This window comes from Panicum virgatum, chromosome 8K (genome assembly GCF_016808335.1).
Source record: "Panicum virgatum strain AP13 chromosome 8K, P.virgatum_v5, whole genome shotgun sequence".
In the NCBI taxonomy this organism is placed as follows: domain Eukaryota; kingdom Viridiplantae; phylum Streptophyta; class Magnoliopsida; order Poales; family Poaceae; genus Panicum; species Panicum virgatum.
In genome coordinates this window covers 10,456,646-10,468,520 of record NC_053143.1, presented here as the reverse complement: position 1 = coordinate 10,468,520, position 11,875 = coordinate 10,456,646, and the positions used below count along the sequence as shown (strand labels likewise).

The following is an 11,875-nucleotide window of genomic DNA, read 5'->3' as shown; positions in this document are numbered from 1 at the left end:
GCATGCCAAACACATGTTCCTGCGGTAAGAAATATATGTATATAAATTTGAGTGTCGTGAGTTATTGTACTGAATATTTTCTACGGATAGACAACAGAGAACCCGGCCTAAAACAGAGGACCAGCACTCTGTTTCTAGATGAATGGGAGCAAGGTTTTGGGTTGATTATTTTAAGCGTTTTTAGTCTGCTCAAAACTACAGATGTTTTAATATAGGGAGTAATACAAACATTGTAGACATATATTTGTACATTTCATAGAAATGTCCTCTATCACATGGTGCCGAGTAAGGTAAGATGGTTGTTTGAGCATTCGTCCTAATACAAGAGAGAATTTTTTTATAGCCCTTGAAATTAACAGTAGCCTTCTATTGCCCATGATTAAATGATTATAGATAATAGAGACCACCTATTGAAGCGAACTAAAGTGGTGAGCTAGAACTTAGATTTGTAGGTCTAAAACCTATAACTCCTGTCTAGTTTGGTCATGCCAATGCCCAGTATCAGCAGCGAAAGAACCTACTGGGCTTTTGCATAAATCCACATGCTAACTGTATGTATACTTGGGATCCGAATTCATACACGTAGCGACACCATCAGTGGATAATGGGAGACGATGTTAAAAAATGAGTTTTTTTAACTTAAAAAGAGACACAACGGTCTTACAAGTGCATAGCGGATATCTACACTCATAACAGAACTCAAACTATACAGGAAAGATCTAGATTAAGATTTTATTCTACGGTGAATAGGGAACCTCGCAAAATCCAAGACCACTTTGATAAAGGGGTCAATTGAGTCTAACTCGTTGTGGTACAAATGCATGCCGGTATCTTGATGTCGAAATGTGTTTTGAAAACTTTTAATACTTATAAACACTATGCACATGGTATAAATGGAAAAGACTAGGGACTTATTTCTTAATATGCTTTCTTTTTAAAAGGGAAAAATTATTTTCTTATACTAAATTACTGCATAATTATATAAAGTAAAAGAAAATTAATAAAATATGAGAATTTTGTTGGTTCAATTTTGGATTAGATAATCACATCCTATGTCGAAAATCTTATTGTGTGACCATAATTAATTTGTTCGGTTTTGAGAGTTGTTGGTGTAAGATATTTGAGTTCTAGTTGAGAGGGCCTTCAAAACTATATGACAGGTTTTGACAGAAAAATAAGACTTCGCTAATTAATTTTTTAGCATAAAGAAGTCATGGCATATTTTCAGATGAAAGAATGGTCTCATACAAAGAAGAAAAATAATAAACGGATGCAACCATGCATAAGTGTTATTGGGACCTTTATTAATTCATGATAAGCCTACAATTAAACAATCATAATATAAGTCGCTTCATGTCATCTAGTGAAGCAACAATACATCTTACTCTGTTGCTAGTCGAGCTATGTCGTTGGAGTCGCTTTATTTGCCTGCACTAAACCAACAGAGCATTGTATCAATCTACTGTATGTACAAACAGCTTCCACAGAATTCATTTTTCGATGGAAGCCCTTGAGAGGAATATACTACCAACCAAAACCAATATCATATATCCTATATATGTAGAAGCAGCACTCAGCCAGTGATCAAGTGTGTGCAGCTATGTCCTTAGCTAACGATGGCGCTGCCGCTGGCTGGCAGGACTGCAGGAGGGGTGGTGGGGATCCTTAAATTGGCAGTTGCCCATGCCCGGGCCGCTCGGCCCGGTGCCCTTATCTAGCACCTCTATTATCAGTGCCCCGCTGTCCTGCTCTGCTCCAGCCGCCACCCGTGGTCGTCCCTTTCAGCTACCGCATGTAGCAATGTTAATGGCCTCGGTGCGAGGATCACGCTGCAGCATCGCAGCAGCAGCAGCAGCAGCACGGCCACCACCGCCGCCCTCACTGTCATCGCCGCCGTCGGTGCCATGAATATGCCACACAACCAAATAATGAAATAAGTCGATCCCTTGTGCAATCACGTACGCTAGCTACCTGTATGTTTGATTGCAAATGGTGAAATGAAACTAGCTAGGTAGTGCGTGATGCTGGCTAGTGGCGAGGAGAGTACGCAGGTGGAAAGCGTTGGAGGAATGGTTGGTTTGTTGGAGGGAAACATGCATGGTTGTATGATATCATGGGTTGCTTTTATAGTTTTGTAGTTATCGATGTCTGATCAGAAGCCCAAAAAGCATATAAAGAACGCAATAACCAAGGACATACCGGTCAGTTCTTGACCTCTTACCGTTATCGAGACTTCTGAAATCCGTTCTCAATTCAAGCCTAACCTTACCGGACCAGCTACGCGGTATTGAACTTGAACCTCTCTATTTGAGTAGTGCAGTCCCTTTTGAATTCAAAATCCCCAAGTTTGAAGTCGATGCGAGTGTGCTGACAAAAATAAAGTTACCATATGAACTGAGTGCCCGGCCGACCATATATGAACAAAGTCTCTTGTCATTGCCTTGTTGCTTGCGTTCGTGAATTTACAGTCTGTGTCTGCTGTGTACTGTTGGACATGTTAATCCGTCAATGTTTATTTGTACCGCTCGGTCGGATAGTGCACCAGTCACCGCGCCAGGACTGGTTACATTGATCGATATCGCTGCAAGCTCATACGCGGCCCTTGTTCTCCAATTTAGTTTATCTTTTGACTTGCCATCGTTAACGACCACAATATAGCTAGGTACCGTCTTTCAATTACCGTTAGTATCAGGAAAGACAAAAACTTGGACCGCACTTTGGCTGTGTGTCTGAGTTAAACTTCATTGATTCTAGGCCACCCCTTCTAATTTCCTTGTCGCTTGCCTCTCTTAATTCTCGGCCCGCCTCCTCTGCTTACTGTTGGACTGGTTGAAAACCGCGCAGGGTTGAATATTGAGCTTAGTCACCGCTCCACGACTGATTTTAGTAATTGGACGACAACAATAGAAGTTCATATGGGGCCTAGGCATGCATCTCTGACTTATTTGTAATTGTTTTTTTAACATGTGGAACAATATTTCATTAAGGAAAAGGAGTGTTTAGTACAGGAGTTGCGTGGGTTCATGTATGACAACCCAAGGAGCTGTGAGGGCTAGGTCCTCCCAGTCTATACAGATACTGGGTTGGACGCTTCAGATGGCCTGGTTATGGCTAGTGCAAAATTTCTATATAGTGCTCGCGCGCCGCGCGCCTATAGCAACGCGCGTTTCCATTTATGGTTCTGTCTGGCAAGCAAAGCGCTAAAGCGCTTTCCTTTTTTTGTTCTGTCAGACCGTGTGATCACTTTGGATCTAATTTTCCGCCTCCGGGTTTGGTAAATAATCATTGAGTGGTTAGCTTCTTCGTGATTGCTAAAATAGTAAATACGGAGTATTATCGTATATTTGTTACGTACAAGCAAAGGATCAGTTTCACAGTAAAAATGTTTTCTTGTTTTTTTATTAGCCGTGCGTGCATGTGTGGGGATGAAATTGGGATAGATATTTTTTTTATTATCCGTCCGCCCGAAGGGGTCTAGAGATTAAACGGGACACCTGATATTCGAACCGAATAGTTCCTTATATGGATCTGTACATTCAAATTTGGACATTAGTACGATGATGAGATGTATACATCTGGATTATCTATAGCCGAAACTGATTTCAGAGAAAAAAAATTATATGTATCATATCCGTCCATGTCTACCCCTATTTCATGGGGCAATGAAAAAATTAATGTGCCTTTTTTTATACCAGTGCAATATATTTTGGTGTTTTTAACATTTTCTTTGGTGATACCAATACTGCAAATCACTAAATTTACAAAAAAATACAAATCAATTCTTTTGAATTATATTTTCAAAATTTTGCAATTGAATTAAAGGATTTGTAGTGTGCTACTTAAAAGTTAATCCAAAATTTTGTGAATATATAATTTGTAAGTTTTAAATTATGAAGAAAAAGGTTTTTAGATGTATTTCAATATATAGAGACGTAAAAAAAATTCATTATATAATTGAAAGTATAATTTTGAAATTATTTTTTCTGTTGATACCTTAGTCCAAAATGAGAATAATTCTACAAACATAAATTTTCCAAAAAGAAAGTAGACATGGAAAATCAACCACAGCCAACTGGAGAAATAAAAAATGTGCCAAAAGTGGACATATGAGATAGCAAGACGTGAACTAACGTGCAAAGCAAAAAAGGAAAAAAGAAACACGTGGGAACAAGGGATGTTTATTCATTTCTCTTCATGGTGCTTCCGGAACTGCGCGTCGCAAGCGGTGTCAACGCTAGCACATCGAGCAAGAGGGCAAGCTACAAGTGAATGGCTGATATGTCCAAGTAGAAAATTCTATGAAATCAAATGTGTTAAAATGTACGAGTTTGTTCAGGTAACGTTTCAATTTTTAAGTAGAAAGTTTCATATATTACTAAATATTTATAAGTCAGATACTTTTTATAGAAGTACATTGCAAGTTTGTCAATATTGAAGTATACATTTTTTATTTTTATTCTAAAATATAATATTGATATATAAAATTTTCAATATTTCAGTATTAAACTTTTAAATTTTTGAAGTATAAACTTTTCAATTTTTAAAGTAAATTTTACAATATCGAAATATAACTTTTTCAACACTGTAGTATAAAGTTTTCAATCATTCAAATAAAGTTTCTATATTTAAAGTACAAAGTTTTTAATATTTTAAATTAAAGTTTTCAATAGTTTTCGAAGTATAAATTGTTCAATATTGAAATATACTGTTTTCACTATTGAAATATAAAGTTTTCAATGTTGAAATATAAAGTTTTCAATAGTTTTTGAAGTATAAATTGTTCAATATTGAAATATATTGTTTTCAATATTGACATATAAAGTTTTCAATGTTGAAATATAAAGTTTTCAATAGTTTTCGAAGTATAAATTGTTCAATATAGAAATATACTGTTTTAAGTATTGAAATATAAAGTTTTCAATGTCCAAATATAAAGCTTTCAATATTAAAATATAACATTCCCAATATTTTGAAGTATAAAGTTTTCAACTTTGTAGAATAAAGTTTTGAATATTTAACTATAAATTTCAATATTTTTTGGAGTATATAGTTTTTTATATTGAAATATAATTTTTCATTATTGTAGTATAAATTTTTCATCATTCGAATATTGTCCCACTGTATCTAGGCCAGCAATGATGAGACACTACAGGAATCTCCGATATTTTCTTGGGCCATGAAAGTGATGCCATCACCTATGAAAATAACTATTTTCTTTCTCCATGTTTCTAACAACATCGACAAGATCCTCTGCTCCTTCCCCTGTAGCAATATCCTTACCATATATAGCACCCAGGTTTCAAAGTGTGGGAATGCAATTCCATACAAACCCTTTGCATCAGGATATTTCTGCAATGAATCAATACAGACAATTATGCTAATTGAACTATCACTAAAACTAGAACTAATTTAGTATATTAATTTACCTTACAATGGTCTTCATATTGTTGCTTCTCACATTGCAACATCTTTCTATTCTCATCCCAGGAAAACCCACTGTTGGATATCATAAAATCCATAGCACCATATTTTGTTCTGAAATGTCTAACCCTGGACTCAATATGGGGAAGAGCAGTAATGCCAGATCCTGGTGGTTTTTCAGCCAACACAGATTCTAGCACAGAAAGATAACCACTCTTGAAACCGTTTTTGGCTTTCCACTTTGGATCTAGAGATAGTTCATATAGTGCCTTGACCAACTCCTCATCCTCAAAATAAGTCCACACCCTTTTACTTTTTCCTCTTCCACGTGCTGAGGTTGAAGTTGAGCTCATGGCTTGATTCACCCTATAAGAAGAGTTTAATTTAATCAGTTAGCAATGCACAAACCTTAGTTACAAACAACTTGATACAGTTATGATAAAAACAATAAACATACACAAACCTTAGTTAGACCTAGAAGCTCTATAGCTATTATACATCCCTTGAGCAAGATTATTATGGAAACCAGTCCACTCATTAGATGTTGATACAGCTGTGATAAATTCTGGATCACTAATTTCTCCTTCCATAACTTCAAATGATGCTTCCATCACTGGTTCCTCGCATTCAAGTGGGTCTCTAGACATCTTTTGCAAAATCAAATTATGTAAGAGAGCACATGCCATGATATTTCGACATTGAGTCTTCACTAGAAAATAAGATGGAGACCTCAAAATTTCCCAGCGGCCCTTGAGCCTTCCAAAAGCCCTCTCTATAATATTTCTAGCTCTAGCATGGCACAAGTTAAAGTACTCTTCCGTGCTATGAGGTGGATTTTGCGTGGTGAAACCTCCTAGATGGTATCTTTGACCCCGGTATGGTGCTAAAAAGCCATTTGCATTAGTGTAACCAGCATCAACAAGATAGTAGCAGCCATGGGGACCCGTAAACCATCTGAACTTGAAATGGCATCTCGAAGCACACGACCATCATGGGCAGAACCCTCCCAACCAGGCAACACATATATAAATTGCATGTTAGGTGCACATACACCTAAGACATTTGTCACAATGTCTCCCTTTCATGATCTATACCTCCCCTTCAGCCTAGTTGGTACAGTTACTTTTATATGGGTACCATCCAAAGCCCCCAAACAGTTCTTGAAATGCTTCCATCTATAGTCTGTGCAGCCCTCAGGTATTGGTTCAGGTTTTTTAAGTAAGTGGTGGTGAAGTTTCAAAACAGCTAGGAGACATGTGTTGAAATGCCGGCTAATAGTCTCACCACTTCTAAAGAAATAGCCTGCTATTGTTCTATTCTTCAAATGATGAGATAATGTATACAAAAATGCTGCTACAATCTCTTCAAGAGGCATATTCCTTGTGCCCTTCAAACCAGCCACATCTCTAAGCATCTCACACAACACATCAAATGTCCGCCTATCCATACGAAGCTCGCTTATACAAGGAACATCACTCTCACGGATGAGTTGGTATAGACGTTTGCTTCTAAGTTCTCTAACTCTTATCCTCCTCTCTATTTTCCAACACTTCCGCTTATATGAGAGGAGTAATAATATCCAAACATAATAGCACATAAACATGAAAGCAGCCATCATATTTGTAAGAACTAGATTTCTCTTCCGTTTTCTAGCAGTTAATGGAAGGCGTGCCATAGTGCTGTACAAAAATCCAGAAATAATATAGGATAGAATTAACGAGGAGAACCACAATGAGATGCAATCAATGAATCTCATGGATGGAAAGAAAGAAATAAAGCAAGGTATCTAAATATTAGCAATGCACAAATCTCTAGTTTTTTGGTTAGGTTTTCTGTAAACAAAACTGGATGTTTAGTCACTATATAAAACTGGATGTTCAATCACTACAGAAAACTAGATGTTCAGTCACTACAGACTGCCTGCTAGCGCAACCAAGTACGTGAGCTGCCGGCTTGGGCGCCCTGCTGCAGCTGCAGTGAAGCTGCAGCATGCACTACTGAACAGCTACACAGTAGAGATGGGACTGGACACATGAGAGTTATCAAGAATAATAAGCACCCTGAACTAGTATCCATCCCCTGATGCTGAACGGCAAAAACATCTACAAGAGGACTCCCAAGAAACTAAATTCAATTTAAAAGGCTCCAGTTTCAGTACCTGAAGTGGTACGAAAGTTTGGGACGGCTGCGGACACAGGCAAATTAGCCTTGAACATGAGAGGAATGAAATATACCATCAAATTAAAAGATTGCTAATATAGTTGCTGAACAAATATTTGAAGTGCCTGTAGTCTGAAACAAAGCTTTATGACAAAAGCACCAGAGAATGGAACTGCATAACATACTAGTACTGAAATTTAACGGATTAATCATTACTGATATTTTAACTGATTAATTATTTAGTCCAAGGATTATGGTAGTGAGAAGATAACCATAGAGGGATCATGGGAACATACCTGATATGTTAATCCAGTATACGATTGATGTAGCTATTCTTCTCTCTGAGTCCCTCTCCAAGAACCTGCCTTGCACAGAATCTCCTAAACCCTTATTGGAAAGTTGGCTTCCCCTGAAAATTGCATCAAAATTGTTAATTAATTAATTTTCAACGTTAGTTTTTGACTGAGCAAAACCACATCTACGAACTGAGGTTATCCTTTGTGACATCTCAACAGTTATTGAGATAAAATGAAAGTGCAACAATATTTTTAGTGAAATAACTACAGTTTAATCAGAGATTTGCTAGGTCATGACAAGATTTGGGCCATATAGAACAGATCGATCAGAAAAATAAAATGAAATCACTTCTAGCGTACCTGATCTGCTAGTCTTGGAACCGATTGATGCAGCCTGTCTTATCTTCCAGTCCCTCTCCAAGAACCTGCCTTGCACAGAATCTCCTAAACTCTTATTGGAAAGTTGGCTTCCCCGGAAAATTGCATCAAAATTGTGAACAAGGACCAAGGTCAGGGTTTGGAGAAAAGGGCAAGTGGAGAGGGACAGGGAGAGTGGTGGGTTAGGGACAGGTACAGGTAGACATCACTGTTAGTCGCCGGACAGCGGCGAGCGCCGGCGAGCAGAACACGATGGGCGGCGAGCAAGAACACACGAACAAACTCAACGCGAACACGGTGGGTTTTTGGTGCTGCCAAGGGCGCAGCGTTTTCTGGGATTGTATTGCTATTTATTGGATTACAAGGCAGTGAGATGCAAGCCATGACGCTCACGGTTGCGTTGAGTGCGCACGTCCATCCCCATGCGCCGCAACAGCCGGCCATGGCTTGCATGCTCGAGTTCATGCCGAGCGATTCTCGTCCATGACTTCCTACAAACACGGAAACCACAAGCCGGTCCTCGTGTGCATGCATGTGCAAAACAGAAATGCAAGATATGCTAGGATTACTAACAAATTCTCCTCCTAATCCTAGTGTATATGCTGTACATCTACAACACCAATTCTGGAGCGCATCTCACAAAAGTGTGCACGTCCCAGAGCTTTGGTAAGAATGTCCGCCAGCTGCTCCGTTGTCCCGATAGACTGGAGCCTCACCCTGTCCTCCTCAACGCATTCACGGATGAAATGATAACGAATGTCGATATGCTTACTGCGATCATGGAAGACAGGATTTTTGCTGAGTGCGATGGCAGACTCGTTGTCGATCTTCAAGGTGACGGTGTTGGCCTCCTCGCCCTTGAGTTCGGCGAGCAGCCGCGCCAGCCACATCCCCTGGCATGCTCCTGTCGATGCTGCAATGTACTCAGCTTCGCATGAAGACAGCGCCACAATCTTTTGCTTCTGTGACTGCCAGGTGATGGTGTTGTCGTCGAGGAAGAAGAGGATGCCTGAGGTGCTCTTGCGCATGTCAATGTCCCCAGCCATGTCGCTGCCGCTGTAGCCGACAAGCTGGGGATCCTTCTTCCTCTTGTAGTGGCAGCCAAAGTGCAGAGTGCCTGCGACATAGCGCAGCACCTGCTTCATGACTGCCAGATGCTCAGTGGTTGGGTTCTCCATGAACCGGCTGATGAAGCCCACTGAGTACGCCAAGTCGGGTCTTGTGTTCACCAAGTACCGCAGGGAGCCCACCACACTGCGATACATGGTGGGATCAATAGCTGGGGCCGAGCTCACCTTACTGAGTTTCAGGCGAGGCTCCATTGGCGTCACGCTGGAGTTGCAGTCTGTCAGGCCTGCTGTTCCAGTATCTTGGCTGCATAGGAGCTCTGGCAGATGGTGATGCCAGCCTCAGTCTGGGACACCTCCAGACCAAGGTAGTAGTGGAGCAGCCCCAAGTCGCTCATCTTGAACGTAGCTTTCATCTGGTTCTTGAAGGTGTCGATGTCGACTTGGTTGCTGCCGGCGATGATGAGGTCATCGACATAGACCCCTACCACCAGCCGGCGAGCTCCGGTCCCGCGCAGGTAGACAGCATGTTCTGAGGCACTCCTCCGAAACCCGAGCCCAATGAGGGACTCGTCGAGTTTGGCGTACCACGCCCGTGGAGCTTGACGCAGTCCGTAGAGTGCTTTGACGAGATGGAGCACGTTGTTCTCATGGCCGCGGAGGACGAAGCCGGGAGGCTGCTCGACGTACACCTCCTCCTGAAGCACCCCGTTCAGGAATGCCGACTTCACGTCCATATGGTGGACGGCCCATCCTTGACAGGCGGCGTGTGCGAGCAGGAGCCGAACTGATTCCAGGCGCGCGACAGGGGCAAAAACCTCGTCAAAGTCGATGCCTTGCCGCTGTACGTAGCCCTTTGTGACGAGGCAGGCCTTGTGCTTGGTGACGATGCTGGCGGCGTCCTTCTTAGTCTTGAACACCCACTTGAGGCCAATTGGCCTAGTACGCGCCGGCGGCTCCACCAGTCTCCATGTGCCGCTGGCCTCGATGGAGGTCATCTCGTCGAGCATGGCGTGGCGCCAGCACTAGTGGCGCATTGCTTCTTCGAAGGAGGCTGGCTCGGCGTTGCTTGCCAAAAGCAGGCGCTCCTCCAGATCACGGTGGGCGAGCTCGGGCGTCTCAGCTTCCCCGAGGACGTTGTCAATGCGGCGGAAGCGGAGAGGAGTGTCATCGTCGTGATCAGCGTCGAGATAGTCCTCCATCCCGGCTCCTAGTGGAGATGCGAACTCCACTTGAGGATGTGCCAAGGAGCCGGGTGCTGGTGGAGTGTCGTGGATCGCCAGTGAACCAGCCATGGGCGTGCCCGAAGCTGAGGATGCGGCCGCGCCGCCCGATGGAGCCGGGGACGCCGAGCTTGATGCAGGGGAGACCTCCATGGTCGTTCTAGAGGTGATGATCACGGAGGGGTCCTACTGGTCCAGCTCCTCGATGGTGAAGTCGTTCGGCTCGGCGGGATCCGCTGCAGACCATGCCCACGCGGCTGCTTCGTCGAAGATGACGTCGCAGCTGATGTGGACACGTCGCGTCGAAGGGTCATAGACCCGGTAGGCCTTGGACCCCGGCTCGTAGCTGACGAACACAATGCGGCGGCTGCGGTCGTTGAGTTTCTTCTGGTGCGGCGTGTTCACCTTCGTGTGGGCGATGCAGCCGAACATCCTCAAGTGCTGGATTGACGGCGTGTGCCCGTTCCAGAGCTCATAGGGGGTGCGCCCGCCGATCGCCTTGTAGGAGGATCTGTTCAGGAGGTAGACCACCGTCGACACTGCCTGCCCCCAGAACACACCAGGGAGAGACTTGGCCTTCATCATGCTTCTGGCCGTGCCCACCATGGTTTGGTTGCGGCGCTCGACGACGCCGTTCTGTTGAGGCGTGTACGATGCCGTGAGCTGCCCGCGAACGCCGAGTTGGGCGCAGTAGTTGACGAAGTCGGAGGTGGCGAACTCTCCGCCACGGTCAGTGCAGAGCATCAGCAGCTTCTTGCGGCTCTTGCGTTCCGCCGCAGCCTGGATGTTCTTGATGGCGGTGGCCGCAGCGTCTTTGGATGGCAGCAGGGAGATACACATGAAGCGTGAGTAGTCATCGACAAGCAAGAGGAAGTACTTGTTACCACTCGGGGTCGCCGGAGTGATGGGACCGCAAATGTCTCCATGGAGCGGCTCCGTGGAACGCCAGAGCGCCTTCTGAGGGAAGGGCGTCCTCCTCTGCTTGCCGGCGAGACAGGCGTCGCAGACCTGCTGCAGCTGGTCGATGACGGGCAGCCCGCGGACCAGCTCCTCGCGCCCCATCTTGCGCAGCACGGCGAAGTGGATGTGGCCGAACCGCTGGTGCCACCTCCAGACGTCGTCGTCCGTGCGAGCCGCGAGGCACACCGGGCGCGTGATGGTGACGTCGAGGTTGTATAGCCGGCCTGGACTCCGAGGGATCTTGGCGAGTAGGCGCCGGTCTTCATCTCGCACCGGCATCACGCCGTCCTCCACCAGCACTTGGTCCCCGCCTTCGTCGAGCTGCCCGACAGAGATGATGTTGGCGGTGAGGCGAGGGAGGAAGTAGACG

At 43.8% G+C, this 11,875-nt stretch overlaps 1 protein-coding gene across 1 annotated transcript; it reads right to left on the bottom strand.

Annotated features, from left to right (window-relative positions):
- Window positions 1–8,845: 8,845 nt before the first annotated feature.
- Window positions 8,846–9,577, bottom strand: LOC120645424 (secreted RxLR effector protein 161-like). The gene has a single exon (XM_039922208.1). It carries the CDS (start codon window positions 9,575–9,577, stop codon window positions 8,846–8,848), a length of 732 nt encoding a protein of 243 aa, XP_039778142.1.
- Between the last annotated feature and the right edge of the window lie 2,298 nt (window positions 9,578–11,875).

Bases quoted from the DNA above. Each gene is read 5' to 3' on its own strand.
- LOC120645424 (XM_039922208.1), bottom strand. From the start codon at position 9,577: ATGGAGCCTCGCCTGAAACTCAGTAAGGTGAGCTCGGCCCCAGCTATT.